Consider the following 23309-nt stretch of genomic DNA (forward strand, 5'->3'; position numbering starts at 1 on the left):
GTACCCCGGTTAGCAAATCTTTGTACATGGATAACCTCGTTTAACGCAGTGGCGGCGTTTGATTTTTGAGTATGAATATTGAATGTGCTTTCATTCATTCACGCACCACTCCTTTTACCGGGCATGTAATCCTACACATATTCCCATTTCAGAATATCATAAAATTTTGAGTATTAACAGAAAATCTTTTTGTAAGTAATATAGCCTACTGAATTGAAAAAGAGGATATATTTACGAAAAGTTGGTTCCAACTTCGCGTCAACAATGGGTCTGACGCCACAATGATGAAGTAAAAGATTGGCTGAAAATGCGTTGGTATAGATCGATAATTTTCTTTACTAACGAGACAGTAAAACCTCATATCAATGCATTGCAGCTGACCGACGAAGTTGCGTTTAAGACTTTTTTCTTCAAATAAATGTAGGCTATATAAAGTTTTGTTTTTTTTTGCTGGGCATTAATTCATCGACAATTTCTGCTTTGCATAAACAAAACACAGGGTGATTTACCACAGTGCTACACATGTTTTAGTAAATAACTCCTATCTAAACCAATGCACTTTCCGACAATCTTCACTTGCAGCGTTGTGACATCAGACCCATTGTTGATGTGAAGTTGGAACCATGAATACGCACACAATAATGGCCAATGCCATAATATTCTAAAATTTCGACGCCATCAACATTTGCTAAAAAAAACCTAATGGTTCTTAATCAAATCACTGTCATTTTTTCAAATCAGGTGTAAATATGGACCTATGTAACATCTTTTTATGTTTTTTTCTTGTTTCAAATATTGTAATTGGAATATACTATATACATATGTATAAAATATGATGTTTTTTTATTTTTTAAAGACTTGCATACATTTTTTTATGGTTAAATAGTGGCAACATCACTATGTCTGATGTTGATACATTTGATGTTGAGGATCCAAGGATCCAAAACAAACTGGAAGATATTAAGGAAGAAATCAGGAGAGATATTCGAAAGGAACTGAGAGTAAAAGAGGGCATAGAAAACATGCTGAAGGTATTTTTTAATACAGATATTTTGAACATACATAAAAACAGATGCTGATACTTGGAAAGCAATGTAGGCGATACTTGTGCTTTATTATGGTTAGCTTGTCATGGGTTCAACAAACAAGAGTGTGGTGTTTATAAATGTGCTAAAAACTTATTTGTGATTTGGTTCAACCTCGGTAAAAACTATATTCTTCGCAGAGTCATTTCTGATTAAATTTAAGTGCATTTTTCAGCAAAAAAACGAATGGTTATTAAGCGATTGTTGTTCTAAGTACAGTATCTTTCAAGCCATATGTTTGTGAGTTGCATGATTTAATAGCATTTTTTACATTATACCCACCTTTAACATAACATTACCTTATAGGAAAACATAACTTGGTCATAGGCGCCAAACACGGGTATGTCAAGTATGCCTGGCATACCCGGACGAAAACCTTGGGTATGCGGCATACCCGAGAATCTGACCAATGTCCGTCATGAGTTATTTACTGTTGAAAAATTTCCTTCAACTTTAAACCAACACTATCACAGAAACGTTAATTTCAGACTGAAATCTGTGAGTTAAGTACGACAAATATATTTCGCTTTTGTGAAAAGCATCATCAGTGTCTTTAACTAAACACCAACGTAACAAACGCCATTGAGCTCAATCATAGTTATTGTCTCACAACCAGATAATTGTTTGCATTCATTGAAATTGTGAAACGGCCTACACAACTTCATGCAGAAACTTCTTCTTGGAGTTTGTCATCACAAAACCAAATTTCAATTGAAAGTTTTTTTTACTAAATCCAAAACGACCGAATCAACAGAAGCGATGCCGGGTCTAGCTGTGAAAACCGCAACATCTCTGTTAATGTCAACTCAAAGTGTTAATGACAGTGCTTCAACATCAACGGTATGTACAAAAAATTATAGCGGAAGATCGTACCAGAAAGCTTGGGAGGGAGAATTTTCCTGGTTGGAATATGATAGTTCGGCTGATGCTGCATTTTGTTCCGTTTGCAAATGGGTAGCAGAAAACGGCTGCATAAGCATAAAAACACAGCGTTTTAATAAATCTCATGGCGGTTCTGTATGGTCAACTGGATTTTGTAATTGGAGAAAAGGTGTGGTGTCAATTAGAAAGCACAATGACGGGCTTGTTCATAAGGAGTGTTGCATTAAAAGTAGCAGCAAGTCAAAAGCATTCTGCTTGTCGTCTGCTAACGGACAAAACAGCAAGGACTTTACAGGAAAACCGAAAAGCTCTGAAGGCTATTTTTGACAGTGTTTTGTACCTTGGGCGCCAGGGCCTTGCATTGCGTGGACATAACGATGCATCTTCAAACTTATTTCAGATACTGCGACTGTTGGGGAAGTACAATAGTACAGTGCACAATTGGATAAAACGTAAGTCGCAAAAATGTTTTTAAGTCACGATATTCAGAATGAAATGTTGTCAGTTACATCAAGTGCAATTGCACAAAATCTGATCGACTCCATTAAGTCCTCAAAGTGGTATAGCATCATGGTTGATGAGACCACGGATATTACAACAAAACAACAAATGAGTACATGCGTCTGTTATGTAGATGCTGCATATGGCGTCCATGAAGTTTGTCTTGGCATGACAGCATTGACTTTAAAGCATCTGATAAGTGAAAATCTCACTCCTCATGGCTTAGATCTGGCTAATTGCCGTGGTCAGACGTATGATGGAGCCGCTAACATGAGCGGCAAAATCTCTGGTGTTCAGACAAGATTTCAACAAGAGTATCCGAGGATGTTATACGTTCATTGCGCAGGTCATCAAATTAACCTTGTGGTGCAAGAGGCTTTTCAGTGTACGAAAGAAGGGAAGCAATCTCTATCTGTTCTACAGGCAGTTGTCACTTTTACTAAGTCATCGCCGAAACGTTTGTCGTGTTTTGAATCGGTTAGTCTTGAAGACAAACCTTGCAGTCATTCTCTACGACCTTTGTGTTCCACACGATGGGTTTTAAGATTTCCTGCCATTGACATTTATTTGCAAAATTATGAAGCAATACTCAATTGGCTTAAATCCCTACAAACGACACCAGGACAAAAGATCGAGCTAAATCTCATCTTTATTCAATGGAGAGTTTCTCAACTTACATCATGCTGTGGGTTTTACACCATTTACTGATGATAGTTAATCCAGTACAAATAGCAGTTCAAAAATGCACAATGACCTTGGACAAGTATCAACGATTAGTTAAAACCTTGTTTCTGTCCGTTTCAAATCCGAAATCCGAAAAAGACGTTTTTTGAAGCTTGCCAGCAGTTTGCAGTCAAAATTGGACTTGGGCAACCGCAACTACCCAGAGGCACCGGGTTACGCACTAGTCGTCTCTGTCCTTCAGGTCAAGATACGACGTCTCATTTCTGTAACTTTTTGTATGTGTATTTTCGTCGTGCACCTTAGCAATCATTAAAAGGTCAATGGGACAAGAAAAAGTTATTCACATGGAAAACATTCTTCTTTCTGACCCCTAACTAACTTATTCGTCAGCAAATGTGCTGGAGAATATTTAACTTAAACTCAACTGCGACATTAAAGCAGGCAGTTTGGTCGTTGAGTCAAACCAATTAAATACATAACAAAAATCGAAATCTCTGTGCATTCAAACTGTGGAGGAATTAAAGGAACTCTTCAAAGAAAATTAGACCCTTGGCGAATTGCTTCCAAACATTGATGCTTTGCTTCGTATTTTAAGTGTGGAGAGAAAGAAATCAAACATTTCCGTTCACGTTTTATGTACACTGTGCTATACAATATGCATAAATCAGTTCTCAACTGGCCGAACTAGAGGTTGGTCGGAATTACGTTTTATTTCACTCACTAGATCTTCAAATTAGATTTGGTGGTTCTAAGGGGTCTTGGACCGAACCTTATTTAAACTGACAAATATTGTTGCGCCTGCGAAAATCAGGAAATTTAAACTGTGAAACTGTCAGCATGTATGCTTTCAAAGTTGCTAAGCAGGAAACACAAGTCGTCTAAATTTATCTACTGTTACAAATCTCTTAATACTCTGTTTTGGAATTACCTTTTGGCATCAGAAAATGACGTCATATCATTTGGCATACCCGGTAAAATTCAAAAGTCGACGCCTATGAACTTGGTTATGGCTGCAAGTGGCCCCAAGAGTTGTGACCATTTTGCAACCCTGATTTGACACAATATATAATCTTCTCAGTAATTCTTATCCGAGTTCAACAAATAAGAGTGGGGACATCCATAACTGTGCTTGGCTGCAAAGCCAGTTAACTTGGACTTACTCAATGATTATATGTTATAAGTCTTTCCAACACCTAAATTATTTCTAACATTATTTATAATTGTGAATTATGAATCTAATGTCAGATTGATAATTCATTATGATACCTGGTGGTGACAACCTATTTTCAGTTTTCATTTATAATTGTGTCAAAACTCTGACAACATTTAGCATTTTCTGAGTATAACACAACACCAACTAAACTAGAAAACAGCTGAATTTAAATATATTGCACGGCCGGCTCCAGAAATTGAAATTGATTGATATCCAGCTTGGTTTGAAGATCTGGTGCAAAACATCACCTCAGTATGAAGATTATTTTGTTGTTTGCAGGCAAGTGCAGATAAAAAGCAAATTTCATCCTTGGAAAACATGTTAAGAGTATCAAGTCGACAACTTGATGACCTGCACCAAGAGCTGCGGGAGTTGGATGCCGCTCAGTTAACTCGATCCACTGTCCCAACCAGCGAAAGCACAGTTGAATACTCCAAGGCTTCTGGAGGTATGTTAATGCCTGATAAGTTTGCTGTTTTTTTTCTGATGAAATCATTTTCTTTTTGATCCTGTCAACATCTGGTAGTAACAGAAATGTTTAAAACCAATTAATACCAAATTACTTGCTAATCATAATCCATGTTCAATATGTATGGACCTTGTTCATGCAAATTTTCTAGTGTGGTTCAATTCTGTGGATAAAGGGAGTGGTTTAACACACCTGTAATGGCAAAATAATCATTGTTGTGAATATCTGGTATATTCTGTACTGCACTGACCACTTGGTTAATTTGATCTGGTGGAACTATTTCACAGTATTTGTTCAGTTAAATAGATAATCAAGTGGATTGGGAGGTCCCAAACTCTTGTTATGAGGTTATCCATCAGTTTAATGCACTGAGCACCAACCACCAAGTGTTTCTGTAACACTTTCCCTGTCGACCCCAAATCAGAGGAATTGTCCTCGATGTCGGGCATTTTCAGGTTTTAAAAAATATTTATAAATAATGATGCTTTATTGAGAGAAGGTCGCACAATAGTTGTGTGATGCGAAAAAAGTCAAAGCAACTCAAAACACGATCTTCTAAAGCGACAACGAGAAAAAAGTAATTGCCAGTGCTTCAATGAGCACTAGCAAATGCTACAGTAGAGTCACCACAACCACTAAGTGGATTGGACAAATTAACCTGTTTTTAGTTCAGGCTTGAAACAGATCGTCAAGAAGCGTGTGTATATAAATGTATATGTATATATGCGTCCTATATAACTATAAAGATAGCAATCTGTCACATGAGACTGCAAAAACCACTTGGTAATTTTTGGGGTAAATAAGTCAAATGTATATGTGGTTCATCAATGAAAGCGTTAATATCAACATGTACATCTGCAAACTATTAAACATTGTTGGTGAAATGGCTAGTACGTACTTTAATGTTGGAATTATATGTGATGCAAGCTGTTTGTTATTGTTTTGTATCTGTAGCTAGGCATTATATTTAGACAAGAACTGCAGTATCAGAATCACAATTTTATGTTGAAGTTTTGCAAGATGGTATATGAATTAAGTGGGCTTTAACCTACTCTCCTTGCATGCATTTTTAGTTGGTTTCCTTTTGTATGATTTTTGTCAATAGAGCTGTAAAGAACTCCAATGTCAGTAAAGTGACCAGCATTGTGTAAAATCTGTGTAGTCTAGTGCATTAGATCGTTATGCTTAAATATGCAATTACTACCAAACTGTTATGAAGCAAGTGTCATTTTTATTTGCCCAATTTTGAGGGACAGGATAAAAATATTTCTTTCCAAGGGGTCACATTGTTGCATTAGCATGCACTTTTTCATTGTAAACCCATATTGCAATTGCGCAAGCCATCATTTATGTTTGTGTCTATGTTCATTAGCACAAATGCGGACGTTTTTCAACGTCAGTTTATAATAATACACAAGTACAAAAATAGCAACTGCTTCTTCAAAGGGATTTTTTAAACAACCCTAACGATTCAGCTTATTCAGCATGTAAGTGTTACAATTTAGTGTCCAACAATATGGTTTGGGTTTTCCTGGATTTTAATCCAATAATTACGACAGCATGGCATGAATTCTTGAGGGGGGGCGGGGCTGTTCTGACTCTAACATCTAACACACCATTAAATCTGCCACTGGTTCGTAGTATGGTCTGCTTCAGGTGAACAACTAATGGGTATTGTCATTTGTCATTATAGTATGTGTGCCAATGTGGTATAACCATAAAAACATTTGGTTAAAACTTTTTCTGGATGGTTTTGCTATTATATTTTTGCAGAGGAGACTGTAAGTTCAATTTCACAGATCAATTAACAAACCAGCATGATTAAACCAAAATAACTTTTTTTGAAGAATGTATGGTTCATGGCAGGGGTCTCAAACATGTGGCCCTCGACGGCTTTTTGTGCAGCATTTTAAAATTCCTAATTACATTTAAGTTATTCGTTTTATGCGGAACCGATTTAAATGTTCGTGATACATTTATTATCAAGTTTAAAGGGAGAAAGCTGCAATAGCCTTTTTGGGAAAGCTGTTGCTATTGTTTATGCAATTGCTATTGTTTTGTCACTGGAAGCCATTATTCTTCTGTAAGCTGGTCTTGTATGTTGGTGATTTTACAATGTATACTGCAACACATAGGCGCCTAGTCCAGGGGGGCAGGGGGGGGGGGCGGTGCCCCCCCAGGTTTTTCAAAAAAAAAAACGAGTGGCTATTACGCGCGTCTGTCCGCACCATGTAACTCGTCACATTTGTAACATTCAAAGAAAAACAGACCGAAAAACAATGTGTTTCTTACACGACGCACACAAAACATGTTGACCTAGTTTTGCTTACGTAACTGACATCGGTTGTTGCAACGTCAGTCTCGCAGTGTGATATGCCAACTGGTACATATTGTTTGTGGCGTAGACCGACCTCGTGTGTTCATCGTTAACGTCGCCCTTTTGGTTAATACGCCTCAAGCATTGAAATTCAAACAAAGTTTTTCGATACTTGATGACGTCATAGTAACAAATTATGACGTCATAATATATCCGCCCCCATGGAAAAATGAAAACTAGGCGCCTATGCTGCAACATTTCATGTAGTATTGTTAATTGACATAACTTTCGCGGCACATATGCAGCCCATTTTGCAGAACACCGTATCAACTACAATTTATTCCTGTTGTGCATTTTTTTTGGTGACAAAAGCATAGTTCTTATAGCATGGCCCTCGAGTTCCTTTGTAAGTTTTAATTTGGCCCTCCGGGAAGTTTTGGGTTTGAGACCACTGGTTTATGGCATGTTTCTACTCAACTACTTTTACACAGATTTGCCATCATCTCAAGAGGATGAAAGCTCTGCACCATCTGACCTACGAATTGCAGGACTAGAAAAGCAACTTCGCATAGAAACAATGGTAAAACAAGGTGCTGAAAACATGCTGAAATCATACACTGCTGGCCACAGCAAGGTAACTTTAAAAAAAAGGAATTCAATGTATTTTAATGCAATATCTTTTATCATGGCTACGAACATTTTTCATGTTCATTCTAAATTCAATTGTTTGTCAATCTTGTGATTTAATCTATCCCACCTCATAGTAATTAACTATAGGTCAGAACCACTTTCCAAAGCTTTACATGATTCTTTCATTCCTCTGTTTTGGCTCCATAGAGACAGAAAGCTCATTCATCCCAAACAGAAACTATGAATAAAAAAATATCATTATTTTTATCTTATAACACAAATACTGATGCTTGTTTTGTTTGTGTTGATTAAACAATCAATATGACTTAAATTATGAAATACCCACATATTTTAGGCCCTGTTTGTGTTTTAATGGTTGTTGATTTTGATAATTTATCAGGACCGGAAGCTCATTGCCACTGCAGACCAAATGTTAAGTGAAAGCAAAACCAAAATAGAAGTAATACGAATGCAAATACTACAATTAAAAACAGGCATTGCAACAGCTGTTCAAGATTCAGTACCAACTTCATGTAAGTTTTTGTAAAACTGATTGTTTTTGTGTTTCTGTAGTTTTGTTTTTTTCTAGTAAATCACGCTGATGGGACAGATTCTTTGGGTTTACGGATAGCTGTTATCAGGCATCATATCAAGATTGAATCTGCAATAGTTGAAGGTTCAAAAAATGTTGAACGCCTGTTGGCAAGTGCGGGAAAACAGGCAGACAAAAAAACTTTGCAAGAGGTTATTTTTTGTTATTAATTTTAAATTGACTTGTTATTGTTAGAAAAAACAAGTTTCACTAAAAGATGTGATGTTCTGTAACCTGTTTCGTTCAAATGATTTTTGTAGAATAAAAAGTATAAAACAATAATTTTTATATATAGACTTGCAACATGTATTTCACACAGTGTATGGAAGAAGTAGAAAAAAAAATTTTTCTTTGCTATTTATTTGTTATTGAACTATATTTCAATTTTTACAGGTTTTGTTGCTTTGTTGGCATTGTTATGATGAATACCTGCAGTTTGTGTTGTGTCAAACTGCACCTAGGTTCTTGTATTTAATAATAGTTTTTTTATGCACAGGTTCAAGAAAAACTGCAAGAATCCTCTCATAAATTGGATCTTCTAAAGCTTTCATTGGAGCTTCGATCAGCAGAACTTCCCAAAGGATCTCATGACAGAAAGGAACTGGAGCAAGAGCTTAGCATGCTCTCCCCTGTACATTATCATCCTACAACAGCAATTATTAATGACAGAAGTAGAAGTGAGAGTATACAAGATATCCGATACTCAACCATACCAAAACCTGCAGAACTTACAGGTAACTTGTGGGGTAACACAAAACATAATGAATGAAAGTCCATTAAACAATGTTTGTTAATGTGACAATTTAACTTTGTAAACCATTAATTGTTTAGTGTTTATAACCTTGTATAACCAACAATTTCCTTTTGTGGATCAAAAATGTTTAGTCCCTACAAGCACTTTATATTATGGCAAATTAATGAAATTTTGTAAAAATTTAGTCAGTAGATTTTGTAAATATAAAAATAAAAATCACTTTAAAACCAATCAAAGATCTGTATGTGTGTATATTTATCAATACACATAGGAACATCCAGAATTTTTTAAAGGAGGATTCTAGATATTCTATATGTTACTAACTATATATGATTGTGCTATAAATAAGTTGCTCAATCACATTACATTTCAAAAAACTAAAACGTGGGTTTTACAGCAGTGCTTGCACCATCGTTTTTTTCTTTTACATTTGGCTATTTCTTTTAGAAAAAGTTCGGATATACATACTTACTATTTGCAAAATGTTCTTACTTTTGCAATTCAAAATTGGCTTTACACTTAGGAAACTGCATGTCACTACAGCAACAGGACCACTGAAAGATTTTTTGTTCTTCAATTACTAAAATATGCCACATGTTTGGTAACGATAAGGAAAAAGAGTGGGTCCATATATGAGTATAAATGGATTTGTTGTGTGATGATTCCCTCTTTTTATCTTATCTATCTGTTTATTCATTATTTTATTATATATTCTTTGTGCTTTTTTACTTAAGGTAAACTTGATATTCGCTTGATTGGATGTCAAGACCTATTGGAAAATGTTCCTGGGCGATCAAGGACATCTTTGGTTCAATTGCCTGCTGGCAGTCCTGAAAATAAAACCACGTGGATAAGAGGGGCAAGCAAAAGTTTTCATGGTCGAGGAAGCAATAAATACAACATAAAACCTGATGACTTAGCAAGTAAATCCATTTTTTTAAGTTTAAGGAGCAATAGTGTCTAAAGTTACAAAACATTCCTAAATCCTCTAAAAACATTTTAGCAACTTTGTAGTTTGATGTGGCCATATTTACAGTTTTCTTTAATGCATGCTTCAAAGGCATTAGGCAAGGCGTTACTAGAGAAATTCATATTGTTGAAATGTTAGTGTAACATGCACTGCCATATTTTGGCAATGGTTTCCAAACTTTTACATCCACACACCCATTTTATAAAGAGTTTATTAATAATATACCCCAACCTCTTGTGACAAACTTAGGCACACATTTTTTTAAATAAAATAATGAAAAGAAAATAGTAAGTACAAAAAGATCAACAACAGGAAAAGAGAAAAAGAAGAAAAGATACATAAAATTTAAGAAGGCTGTTTTTTCTTGGAAAGGCCTAAAGAGTTGTTAAATATGATGTTTGATAAACTTATATTGTAATTCAATAGCAATTGTTTTATTGCAATTTCATGAAAACCTGTTATTTCCACTATTTGCTTGCTAAATTAAATTTCTACTACATTGCAAACTGTGTAGCATTTAGCTGTTGTGACTCATTTGCGGATGAAATTTTCGTGCTACAAAAAAGTGTGGACACACTTCAAAAAGGTTGAAAAGCACTGCGTTATAGCATTAACTTAAAATGTCTTTTATAAAGGCCATGAATAGTCTCTTATAAAGGACAGAAGCGCAAGTTTCTGCGTAAATTTTAAGAAGATTGTTTCTTGTCTGTTATTTTCTCAAATACAATTCCATTCTTTGTATATTGCTAAACAAAATATATTTCCAGATGAGGTATCAGCTGTGCTCAAATTGGATAACATAGTAATTGGCCAAAGTTCATGGAAAACAATTAGCTCACAGTGTTGGAATCAGCAATTCATAGTTGACGTTGAAAGAGTATGTGTCATTGATCATAAACAATTTCTTTTGTTAAGCTCATTATTGCACAAGTGAAGACAGAAACTAAACACATTTTTAACAATTTTTTTTTTAATATTGGTATAAATATTCTTTCCATATTTGTTCACAATGTGTAATTAAATTATAGTCAAGGGAACTTGAAGTAGCCGTTTATTGGAAAGACTGGAGAGCTATGTCCGCTATCAAATTTTTGAGATTGGAAGACTTCTTGGACAACAAACGGCATGGAATGGCACTACAGCTAGAGCCAAAAGGAATCTTATTTGCTGAAGTAAACAAACTCTCAACACAAAAAGCATTGCAACTTTAGTTTATAGTACTGGAACTGTCTAATTTCAATGATTTTGAACCGGTGTCCCATGGAACACCAGTGTTCCGTGAAAGATCATCAGGTGTTCTGCAAGAAATTTATTATTTTGACTGAAGTTCCGTGGAACACGGGTCGAGAATCACTTTTTTTTGTTAAAATCATCCACTATCACCAATTTGAATGTTTAATTGTTGTGAAACAATAAGATTTGTAAGAATGTAATTGCACAAAGCCTGTTGCTGGTTAAGTACAATGCCGCAGTACTTCCAACAATTTGGTGTTCCGCAAGATTATTTTGATAAAAATAGTGTTTCATGGCTCAAAAAGTTTGAAAAATACTGGTCTAATTCACCACATTTCACACTTATTTTACTGTTAAAAAACATTGTTGGTTTCCAGCTTTATAAGCTTTTCTTACTTAATGCTGCATTGAAACAGGTTACTTTCAGCAATCCCAAAATAGAGCGTCGACCAAGATTGCAAAGACAAAAGAAAATTTTTCGTAACAAGGGTAAGGCTTTGTATGAGTAAATTTGCATAATTTTCTGTTGGAAAACCATTGGTGTATCCAGGAGGGCTCTGAAGGAAATATTTTTGTCTGTTTAGATAGCTAAATAAACACAATTACAAATTTTTCAAATCCATGTAAAAACCAGTACTTCCTTTAAAGTTCAGCTAAAAAAAAACATTTTGCTTAAACTCGCCATCGTTTCAAACATGTGGCATAGTTACCAAACACGTTACATTGCTACGAAACAAGTACTAATTGGTTAAATCTGAGCCAAAGAGGTGTAGCAGGACATGGCAGGCGAAGAAGTTTTTTATTTAAGCATGTATTCTAAACTTATGGAGGATATGTATTATGTTGAAGTGCAAAAAAAACTGTAATCCAGTGTTTCCCAACCGGTGGTATGCGACAGCGTTCCAGGTGGCACGCGAACACCTTTCTGTAATTTGTGGATATAGTTCAAATTTAAAAAATCATAGGTGATCCAAAATGTTTGCGACTTCATCCCCTAAGTTATGTTGTACCACTCAACTAGGTGGTACGTGTCAAAATAGTTTTACCTCCAAGTGGTATTCAAAAGATTTTTAAAACGTCTTTATTTCTCACTTAGATTTTGACACAAACTGTTTTTTTGAAACTTCCAATAATATAAAAATATTTTTGTATTTTCTTCCCGTTAAAATGCAGGAAGAAGTTTTCTGCGTGCGAAGCAGATGAACATTAACATTGCCACTTGGGGTAGATTAATGAAAAGGGCCATACCTCCTTGCAGTGACCCCTCAACATTCAGTCCACAAACCACTGTTGTTGAGCATGCTTCCCCAAATAGACGTGTTTCGGCACACGATGAAGAAGTCACATCAGCCCCATCTAAAAAGTTTGTTTTTTTCTGAAAAAATATTTTGTAAATTAAAACTGCTGATATTTTTTGCTCTTTTTCAAAAAAGTATTTTTCTTTGAAGAAGTATTTGTTATGATTTATGCCAATACAATCCTTTCTTGTAACAAAGCATTTAAAAACTTGAAATATAGTTTAAAATAGTTTCTAAAAAAGGAATGTTAGGTTCACATATTTACTTTATTTATTTATTTCATAACAAGAACTTGATTATGATGAACCTAACAAAAAAATCCCAAAAGACCTTCTTATAATTCTTCCAATAATATTTAACATAGTTGAGTTTAAAAACCCTGTATATTATTATCCGATAACCTCAAATGGTCTAACATTCCTGAACTCCATGGTACCAGCAAAATACAAGCAACTGTGTTTGAACTTGTAATAGGAGTGGGAATGAACTAGTGAAGCAAAAGCTCAACTTTGAGGGAAGTGGTAGCCATGACGTTAAGGAGAGAAGATCGAGTAAGGATTCATCTAGTGGCTTAAATTCCCAAGCTGTTATTTCACGCCAACCAACATGGAACTTGCCTGGAACAGCAAAGCACCAGAAGCATTCCTTGGATGACCCTCAACCTGAGAGGTATTATTTTGTACTTTGAATATGTTATGGATTGTAAACTTGCAGTAGCAGATAAGTTTATTCGTCAGGCCCAGCATGACATCACGTTCCTCATACAAACAAGCTGTTCAGCAATCTGCAACTCCTGGTTTAAACGTAAGATGATTTTTTGCATCAATTTTCATTAAAAAAAGTTTTTATTTATCAATCTCAAATGGGACCAACATGTTGACAATTAAAAAGAAAGAAGATTTTTGGCCTCATTTTTACAGCCTAATGCAAATGTGTGGTATGATTTACCTGTAATGACGAACAAAATTATCAATAGATTTTGGTAATATGCTTAATGCCATAGGAAAATATTTAATATGTGTTCCAGGCCAAACTATTATCTGACGTTTTACATGTTTCATTTTATGTCTTGTAACAGTAGAAATGTGGGACCATGTAACAAAAGTTGGGTCACATATTTTTCTTTTCCATATTCCCAGAAATTAGTAAGATAATTTTTATGTATAAACGTCTTGCAATTATTGTTTTTTAAATTCCTTTTTCAATGACTTAAACTCAGTATTGAACCCTAAGCATTTTTTTATTAATGTGGCCCTGGTGAAAAAGTATTTGAGTAACTTTTGTTCTCTGCATGTTGTTGATCTTGAAGTGGCCTTAAACAAAATCTGTCAAGCAAAATATATGTTATATGTTTTCAGGATGTTTTGCCAGCATTTAGGGAAATTGACATGGGAGATGCAGACAAACCAGTTGCTGCTCCACGACAAAGTAGAACTAACTACTTGCAGTGGAATCAACCAGCATCACCTCCTAAACCAGCAAAGCGAACATCTTCGCCACAAACAAATGATTTTTCAGGGTTTGTTCTTCGATATGACTTTTCTGTTACCACATAAGTAAAGGTCCCAATTGCATACAAAAGTATATGTACACTGTAATCCCTGCTATGGCTACAACTGTTAAGCGTTTAAATAACATACATATGTCTACACAATGGAAGAAATATTCAAGAAGGTTACTCCACACTCAAATAAAATATTGCAATTTTTCAAAACTTAAAATTTTCAAATTCAAGATTGTTTCAATTATCTGGTGCATCATATCCTTTGGGAGCTTGTAAGCAAGATGCTTGTAGTACTTGTATTAGATCAAAGAAAAGCTAATCATCTCCCAAAAAGAATGTTTACTGGTCTTTCAAAACGTATTTGTGCCATGGTCGGTTAATTGTACAAATTGTGGATATGGGAAGTAGGGATGTGCCAAGGCGAACCCGAACCCGAATAGATTCGCCGAATATGAACACAGATTTCATATTCGTACGAACCCGAATATTGCGCAAGATTCGTATGCGAATATTTATTGAAGCATAATATGGTTGTGTGATACGACCGCCAAAGTTTTTGTCTTTTTCGCATGACCAATAACGGTAGCACACCGCTTACAACGCCACGAGAACTGGTGTAGTCGTTTTTGCTATTGGTTTATCATCACGAATGAAAAAAACGTGACGAAAATACCTTTGCGATTGTAGCAAAATCCCGGTTTCTAACATCGTATTATAGTTCGGGGCGCTGCTCTTAGCACGGGTTATCGTCACCAAAATACAGAAGCGCATTTGAAAACAAAAGAACGGAAGTTCTGTGTTGTTCAACAGTATATTTGGTCAATCATGACATATCAGCTTTATTACGTTATGTCAATCAAAGTATCGTTTTTCCTAAACACTAGCGGTAAAGGCCACTGTTCGTTTGAGGTATAGCATAGACTCGGTTGTTGGTTTCCAAAAGTTTAATAAACTTTGCAGAAACCAACTTTATGCAATTTATTTGTCGTATGATAGCAAAACAATAGTTGGTGAAGCAACATACTTGCGCACGTGATGAAAATGACCAACTATTATTGACGTCACACTTACATACGAATATATTCGGGTTCCCACGAATAATGTTTCTATTTATTCGGATTCGCACGAACCCGAATCTTTATCCATTTGGCACATCCCTAATGGGAAGTAACTGCATTTGCAAGTAACAAAAAAATATTGTTATTTCAGTGGTTCAAACATCTCAATGAGCCACTTTCGACCAATAGCAGTATTAGGAAGGGGCCATTTCGGGAAGGTTCTTCTAGCTCAACACAAAAAGAACAACAAAATGTATGCTATCAAAGCATTGAAAAAGGGAGATATTATTGCCAGAGATGAAATTGAAAGGTGTATAGCAGTTTTTTTTTATGTTTTCTGTACTTATAAGTTTCAATCTACTTCTACCCTTTGTTTCATGTTCATACTTTATGGAATGAAAAGTGACAATTATTACAATTTTGTGTAGCTTGATGGTTGAACGTCGTATATTTGAGTGTGCCACACGTGTACGCCATCCATTTCTTGTCAACCTGTATGCATGCTTTCAAACACAAAAGCATGTGTGCTTTGTCACAGAGTATGCAAGTGGTGGAGATCTCATGCTTCATATTCACACAGATGTATTCAGTGAATCTCGCACAGTGTAAGAATTCATCTGGGTGGTGTGTTATTATGCTAGATATTTTTGTTATTGTTTTTGCATTTACAAGGTTTTACACTGGCTGTGTGGTTTTGGGTCTGCAGTACCTTCATCAAAACAAAATTGTGTATCGAGATCTTAAGCTTGATAATCTACTTCTTGATAAAGATGGCTATCTAAAAATTGCGGATTTCGGTTTGTGTAAAGAAGGTAAAGGATAAAAGAAATTTGAATTTTTTAAGATTTTACCAGGCATGTAAGGGCAATACTATTGTATAATAAATCACAGCTTAATTTTTTGTGTTTTTCTTTATTCCAGTTTTTCTAATGCCTAATGAAAATTTGCTATAGGAATGGGCCACGGAGATCGAACTGGTACATTTTGTGGAACCCCAGAATTTTTGGCCCCTGAAGTTCTCACTGACACTTCATATACCAGAGCTGTAGACTGGTGGGGTCTTGGTGTCCTCATATTTGAGATGCTTGTTGGAGAGGTCGGTTTTAAGTGGCACATTTGCAATACTATCAAATACAATTTATGCTTTATCACATGTAGTCCCCTTTTCCTGGTGATGACGAAGAAGAAGTCTTTGATTCCATTGTTAATGATGAAGTTCGATACCCCAGATTTTTGTCTACTGATGCAATATCAATTATGAGACGCCTGCTCAGGCGCAATCCTGAGCGAAGGCTTGGTGCAAGTGAAAGAGATGCTGAAGATGTAAAACGGCAACCATTTTTCAAGGTAAAATCTGTTACTCTCAGTACGGTATTGTCTGTGTGTGATTTTTGTTGTGTGGATAACTATGTTTGATAACAAAACTACCATTTAGTTTACTGGGCAGTTTAGTTAATACAAACCAATTATAATTTTGCCAACTCTTGTTCTAATTGCTTTGTAGAAAGTGAATTGGGACCAACTACTCCAAAAGTGTGTGAAACCAGAGTTTGTTCCCACTATAGTAAGTGATTTTTTTTGAAAAAAATGTCATGTGCAAAATATTAATGTCTGTTTCAGAAATCATCCACTGATGTCAGTAATTTCGATGAAGAGTTTACAACAGAGAAACCTATACTAACACCACCACATGACAATCCTAGATCTCTTACAAAGGAAGAACAAAATCAATTTGCCCAGTTTGATTTTGTTGCTGAGTGGTCTTAAACATGGTTGATGTGTCAAGTTTCAATTGTACGGTACGTTTTTTGTTTGTATCAGCTATATGACATGTGGCTAATAGTGATCTTTATTTGAAAAGGTTTGCTATTTGTTTTTCTTTTGTATCTACACTACAGAAAACTTTGTTGAGTCATTTTTCAAGTCTACTTCATATTACTGGACAAGCACTGCAGTGCCAGCATGCAGTGTCTGGGTACGCGGAAGCCACATCCTTTACACCTTATCTGTTCTCTGCTGCCAGTAAATGCTATCTCCAGTCTTGGGATGGGTACCCAAACTTTGCAGTTATTGAGATTTCAATGTAATGAAGTTAAAACCAGTAATCTGCCTGATGGTTTTGTAAAATAAGCTATTTAATGGGAAGTTAATGAAAAGTGTTTTTTTTTGCTGCCACCCAGGACGTCTAAAAAAACTCTGTAAGCAAATTCTAACGTGGGTTCCAAAATTGTATCAGTAAGTTAACAAATTTGTTTCCACTTATACTGTCTAATGTCTGGTATTGTTTGACACTAACTTTGTTAATTGTAATGGAATCCCTCTATAGTTCTTGTATACTTAGTTAATCAACTGCTCGTTTTGCGTGGTACCTATTGCACACTATAAACACCACAAGTTTTTGATTTTCTGTTCTTTTAACACATCAGTGCCTTAATATGTAAAGAGTTGAAATGCAGCCAATAATAGCCAGATGCTGCTTTTCTGTGTGTTGAACGTTCTGCTGACAAATTAGGCCTTTTTGTAGCTTTGACAAGCAAAAAAATTATTGTCTTATGGCCCTGTGAAACGAATGTTTAAATATTTACCGAACTTACAAAACATTTTTTCTGGACGGTATGTTCCATAGAGCGTCGTGTGTCGCCTGTTTATCTCAATAAAACGAGCGCTTTGTGCAATTGTCTTCTTTAATAGTTTTGCCGATAAGGACATGAATATCACTTGTTTAGCCAGGCAGTGAAGATGAGGAAAATAGGAATCAACTCTACTCAAAAATTTCCGATGTATTGTGTCACATGCATACTTGTACTACATTTCAGAAAGTGTTCCGACATATGGCATGTTTACGAAATTTTCGTTGAGTTATATCCACGAGCTACACGCAGATTTTATAAAGCATGGTTTCTACCTGGTAAGTCAAGCCTTTTGAATAGATGCTGCTCTTCGAGTCTTGCCCAGTGGAGGCGAGGTGTCCAGCATACAAATTGGATTCCCCAGTCGCTGCTTTGCTGAATCTAAAGTCTGCTTGCGTGTTCTTGCTGTGTAGGTTACTAAGTGCGACTCCGTGGCAGACTTGTTTATTATATTGAAAGGCACGATTGCAAATACCAGGTGGCTTAAGTTTAATTTGTTTCAAGCGCGTTTAACACGTGACTGAATTGCAGCGAATTAACTATTAAAAGAACGTGCGAACGTTTACAGCGCGATGGCGAGAATAACAACAGGGCCGAGAGAGGTCGAGCGACTAAGAGAGTAGACAAGACTAGCCTGTCGAATGATTACGAAATGGGCGTTTTATAACAAAGTGTCAGAAAAAATGTGTTGTCTAAAAAAAGATTCATTCCATATCTACAAATTTTGATCAAAATTCGTCTCTGAAAAAATGGTTTAGCCAAACCCCTAGGGGCATTTTTCCCCTGGTCATAGGTCCTTAAGGGTGAGTGGAGGCTACAGTATCCACTAATCGTTCCAAAATATTCCGCATTCTGTCCATTTGAGCACCTGAACCTGCCTCCACCTCTCTAAAATGTGCAAGAAATTCTTCATGTCTTGCCTGTGGACTTCAAGTATCTTAAAAAAACATGTTTACAATTTATTTACTTTTATTTAATGTCCAAAGTCCCTTACCTTGAGCCCTGGCTGCTCTCGTTCTCCGTTGAAATGATCTCCTTGATGATCCTAGGCAAAAAGAACCAATCAACAACAATACTACAGATTGTTTAAATCAACACCTACCTCTTGTAACACCAGGAGTAGACTGAATGCTATTTTTGTGTTGCTTGTACTGTGGTGTTATTTCTATGTACAAATCCACTAGGTGTCGCACACGCATATATATGAACGATCGATGCAATGTGACCTTCTCTTAAACTTGGTGAAAAAAAAAATGTTACCTTCTCTTTGAACCTGCTTGTCTCAGCGAATAAACGCTACATGGTGTCAGAAGTTGGATCTTCAGGGGCATGGCTTTTCAGGCGCAAATATCACCACCAGAAATGTTCAATTTTGATAATCCTAACAGTTGGAACAACTGGGTGAGAAGATTTGAGCGATATGGACGAGCGTCGGAGTTGAACAAGGAAAGTTCGATAAAGCAAGAAATTTTTTTTATATTTGCTGGTTACAAACGTGATGATCATCCTTTCGTCATTCTGTTTATCAAACGAAGATTCCGCAACATTTGAGGTAGTTGTTGGAAAATTTAATGAATATTTCGATGTCCGCATGAATGTCATAAACGAGCGGGCCGTTTTTAATCGCCTTTAGCAGATTGATGAATTCATAACTGCATTTTAGGATAGACACCGGCACAGACGTTACAGTCGTCGGTTTAGAACATTTTCACAATACACCATCTGTCAAATTATCGCCAACATCGCAAGTACTGCTAGGTGCACAGAAAGAGCAGTTAGCAGTCTGTGGAAAATTTCGTGCTTGTTTGAAATGTGAACATCGTGAAATATTTCATGATATTTTCGTAATTAACAGTTTCAGTAAGCCATTGCTTGGGTGGCCTGCAATTAAAGAACTATGTTTGTTTTCTGATATAAATCACCTGGATTCCGCTGAACAGATGCAAACCAGTTTTGTCTGATTACGCCCAGAAGAGTACCACTTCGTCTTTACGAAGCTGTTCGCAAAGAATTGCAGGAAATGGAACGGCCTGGTGTTATATTTAGAGTAACCCAACCGACAGCGTGGTCTTAGGTATGGTGGTGGTTCGGAAGAAAAGCGGACAGGTTAGAATATGTGTGGATTACACAAAACTAAACAGAAGTGTACTTCACGAGAGATTAATGCTCCCCAGTGTAGATGAAACATTGTCAAAGTTGTCGAAAGCAAAAACGTGACACTAATTCGGGTTTTGGGCAAATTCCTTTGGACGATAATTCAAAACTTTTGACGACATTTATCTCTCCCAGTGGCCGTTTTTGCTTCAATAGACTCCACTTTGGCATTTCGCTAGCGCCAGAGCACTTCCAGCGTCATATGTCGTCCATTCCTGTTGATCAGGACGGTGTTGTTTGTCACATGGACGACGTTTTAGTATTTGGAAACACCAAACAGGAGCATGATGAACGTTTGGAAGCATCTGTTGCTTATGCCTCACGACCATTCAGTAAAACTGAGCGAAAATTATGTTGGCAATTGTGCCGTTTGTGCGAAATGGCGTAGAAACTCTGCTGAACCACTTAATCCGTCTGCTATTGCCAGATTATCCGTGGCAACGAGTGGCTTGCGACTTTCTTCTGTTTAGCAACAAACGTATATGTAGGTGGAATATTTTTCCAGATTCATCGTAATCGCCCAAATGCTAAAAGACACCACTTCGGAGAGTGCGATACTGCATTTAAAGTCTATTTTTGCTCGCCATGGCATTCCTGAAGAGGTTGTTTCCGACAACGGGCCACAATTCGCTTCAAGAAATTTTTAAAGAATTTGCAGCTGCGTATAGGTTTAGGCATGTTACTAGTATTCCATATTTTCCGCAGAGCAATGGCGAAGCAGAGCGTGCTGTTCAAACAATCAAAGGGCTACTCCGGAAAGCAGAAGACATTCCCGCAGCGTTGCTGGCATACCGATCAACCCCTATGAAGTCTGGTTGGTCTCTCGCAGAATTGTCGATGGGTAGAAGAATGCGGACATCCGTCCCCATGCGGGAGAATCTCCTTGTGCCTAATTGGAACTTCCTGAAAGAATTTCGGCGACGAGATCAAAGAATTAAAGCGGACCAAAAAAGACAATATGATGCACGACATCGCGCACATCTGTTACCTAACCTATGTCCGGAAACGCATGCCTGGATTAACCAGGACGGTGATTTTCGTCACTGCGAAGTGATGTCACCTTATTTTACACCGCGGTCATACATTGTCCGTGGGGAAAGTAGTGAACTGAGGCGTAACAGAAGGCACATTCACCCAGTGCCCACTCAGGAACAGCCTTATACTACACGCTCTGGTAGATTAGTTAAAAAACCGCAATGCCTGGATTTGTAGTGCAATTGTGTTTTGTTGTGCCGAATATGTTTTTTTCTAATTGTGTTTGATTATGTTGCCTTTATAAAAGGGAAGATGTGATGTTATTTCTATGTACAAATCCACTAAGTGCCGCACACGCATATATATGAACGATCGATGCAATGTGACCTTCTCTTTGAACCTGCTTGTCTTGGCAAATAAACGCTACAGTACGTTTGGAACATTTTGCGATTCGACAAATGGCGGATCCACTCTGCTTGAGCTGCTTGCCTCTTTAAATCCCTGTCTTGCACTTCGTCTATGTTGTCCTCTGTAGTACAAATGTTAGACATTTAACACAAATTAACGCCTTTTAAAATCACATGCCTACCTAGTAAAGTTGCAAAAACATTTTCTTGATGTTCTTGCTTATTTTCCATCTCCAAAACTTCTGGTGGCCTATCAGAAGACTCCAATCCAAATAAGGAAGCTGATGACTTATATAAGCATTTAACTATAACAATTAACATTATGTATAAATTGATTATAAAATCAAAAACTACCATTTCGGCGACATGCGTTAACAAACCCATACCTTAAAATTACCTAGAAAGAAAAAGTAGTAAAGTTAACAAACACATTTCGTGATGAAAAGAAGGAAAAAAATAGTAGTTTAACATTACAAAACAAACTTCACAGCAGTTTGGCGTTGCACTTGAATTTTATTGACTCCGGCATCAGAAGTCATGACGCTTGATTTGATCCGACTCCAGCATTAGAAGGCGTTGCGTTCGAGATCTGAGGGCAGCACCAGAAATGAAGAGTCGCATGGGCGAAGACCCGACATCAAGCTTCCGACACCATGTTGGCAGCAGGTCCCGACCCAACATGGTCTTGGAGGAAAGTTCGGTCTGAGACCAAAACAGAGATCTGGGACCGAACACAAACAATGTACAGGCGCTGTATTTTATTTTATTTACTAATGTATTTTTTGAAACACGTTTATCGTAGCTTAGCAGCCCAATGACGAAGAACAGACAAACCTCTTTGTATCACCATCGCTACCTAGTGGTCGCCTATATACCACTTATTGTTTCTGAACATCATATCATTTAAGCACCTTAAAAAACAGCCGAAATTATAACAAATATACCATTGTTTATCAACTAGGTTAAGATAAAGTACTGAGCGATTCGTCGCGTTGCAAAACTGGCTACAACTTCTGTTTATCGTCACATGATGTAAAGGCAGCAAATCACGACCTCGCCCTGTAAACATGCTAGGGCACCGCTTTTCAACTTGTGGAACCATCCGCATGACAGTGGTTATGAAAATATGTTTTGCGGATGGCAAACAAGGTACTGATTAGTGTGAATAACATTTTTGGTACGCGGAAGAGCCGATATTTGTGTGCATACAGTGGAAACCAAATGCCACCATGTCCTTGTGAGCTGTATAGGAACTGTACCAACTATTTTTCAGGAACGTGCGACCCTTGTCATGTTGTTCAAGTTAGTTTAACAATATTCTCTGTAACATTCCGGCTCGCATAGACGAAGCAAATCGACAAATTTTGAGCGCTTCTTCACAAAATTTGGTTGAGTGCGTCGCCGGTTCTCGAAAAATTGAAATCGTTATTCACGACATTTGGATATTTTGATGTAATATGTTTTTTTTGTCTAATCAGCGAATATAATTTTTTTTTAATTTGATAATAAAATTTCCTTTGTAAAATTGCAGCAGGCAGTAGTGGTTATAGCTATTATTTGTAGTAATGCTCTTTATACGCATCCAAAATATTCTGTGTATTCTTCGTGACACGGAAAAGTGCGGACAGATTGTAAAAGGGTTGAAAAGCACTGTGCTGTAGGCTATAGTGAATGATACTCCTGCACAACGAAAAGGGTGTCTTTGCAATTCAGGATCGGGTTGTAAATACTACATTTTACAAGTATTTCCAGTTTTTTCAGAAATGATATGAAAAAACTTTCTTACATCAACGCCACCACTTTTTTTTGTTCGTTTATAAGGGTTGATATATTCCGTCGAATTATGCGACAAATCTTTCCCTACGTTAAATTCTGCGATAAATCCTTCCCTCCATCAGGGCCTATACATTGTTTGTTGCATGTAGGGGAGACCGGGGATAGCTCGGACGGTTT

General features: G+C 36.7%; 1 protein-coding gene and 1 long non-coding RNA gene across 3 annotated transcripts; one reads left to right on the top strand and one right to left on the bottom strand.

Annotated features, from left to right (window-relative positions):
* The first annotated feature begins 859 nt into the window (after window positions 1-859).
* Window positions 860-17865, top strand: LOC145914702 (serine/threonine-protein kinase N2-like). Of its 2 annotated transcripts, none has more exons than XM_083002523.1 (22): window positions 860-1031; window positions 4645-4813; window positions 7643-7785; window positions 8182-8314; window positions 8371-8525; window positions 8870-9107; window positions 9862-10050; window positions 10865-10974; window positions 11126-11269; window positions 11747-11819; window positions 12504-12693; window positions 13103-13297; window positions 13366-13432; window positions 13987-14147; window positions 15342-15500; window positions 15619-15795; window positions 15863-16002; window positions 16144-16286; window positions 16349-16537; window positions 16695-16754; window positions 16811-16989; window positions 17052-17865. In XM_083002523.1, exons 1-21 carry the CDS (start codon window positions 900-902, stop codon window positions 16955-16957), a joined length of 3114 nt encoding a protein of 1037 aa, XP_082858649.1. In that variant the 5' UTR covers window positions 860-899; the 3' UTR covers window positions 16958-16989; window positions 17052-17865. The 2 variants fall into 2 exon arrangements, with proteins under 2 accessions (XP_082858649.1, XP_082858648.1); XM_083002522.1 differs by having other exon boundaries at window positions 17089-17865.
* Window positions 17866-18353: 488 nt separating this feature from the next.
* On the bottom strand, window positions 18354-19151 carry LOC145914483 (uncharacterized). Its single transcript, XR_014403382.1, has 4 exons — window positions 19081-19151; window positions 18923-18971; window positions 18815-18865; window positions 18354-18757 (listed from the first exon to the last, which is right to left on the bottom strand). It is a non-coding gene; the product is annotated as an uncharacterized LOC145914483 (long non-coding RNA).
* Between the last annotated feature and the right edge of the window lie 4158 nt (window positions 19152-23309).

This window comes from Ascidia mentula, chromosome 9, assembly GCF_947561715.1.
Source record: "Ascidia mentula chromosome 9, kaAscMent1.1, whole genome shotgun sequence".
Lineage (NCBI taxonomy): Eukaryota > Metazoa > Chordata > Ascidiacea > Phlebobranchia > Ascidiidae > Ascidia > Ascidia mentula.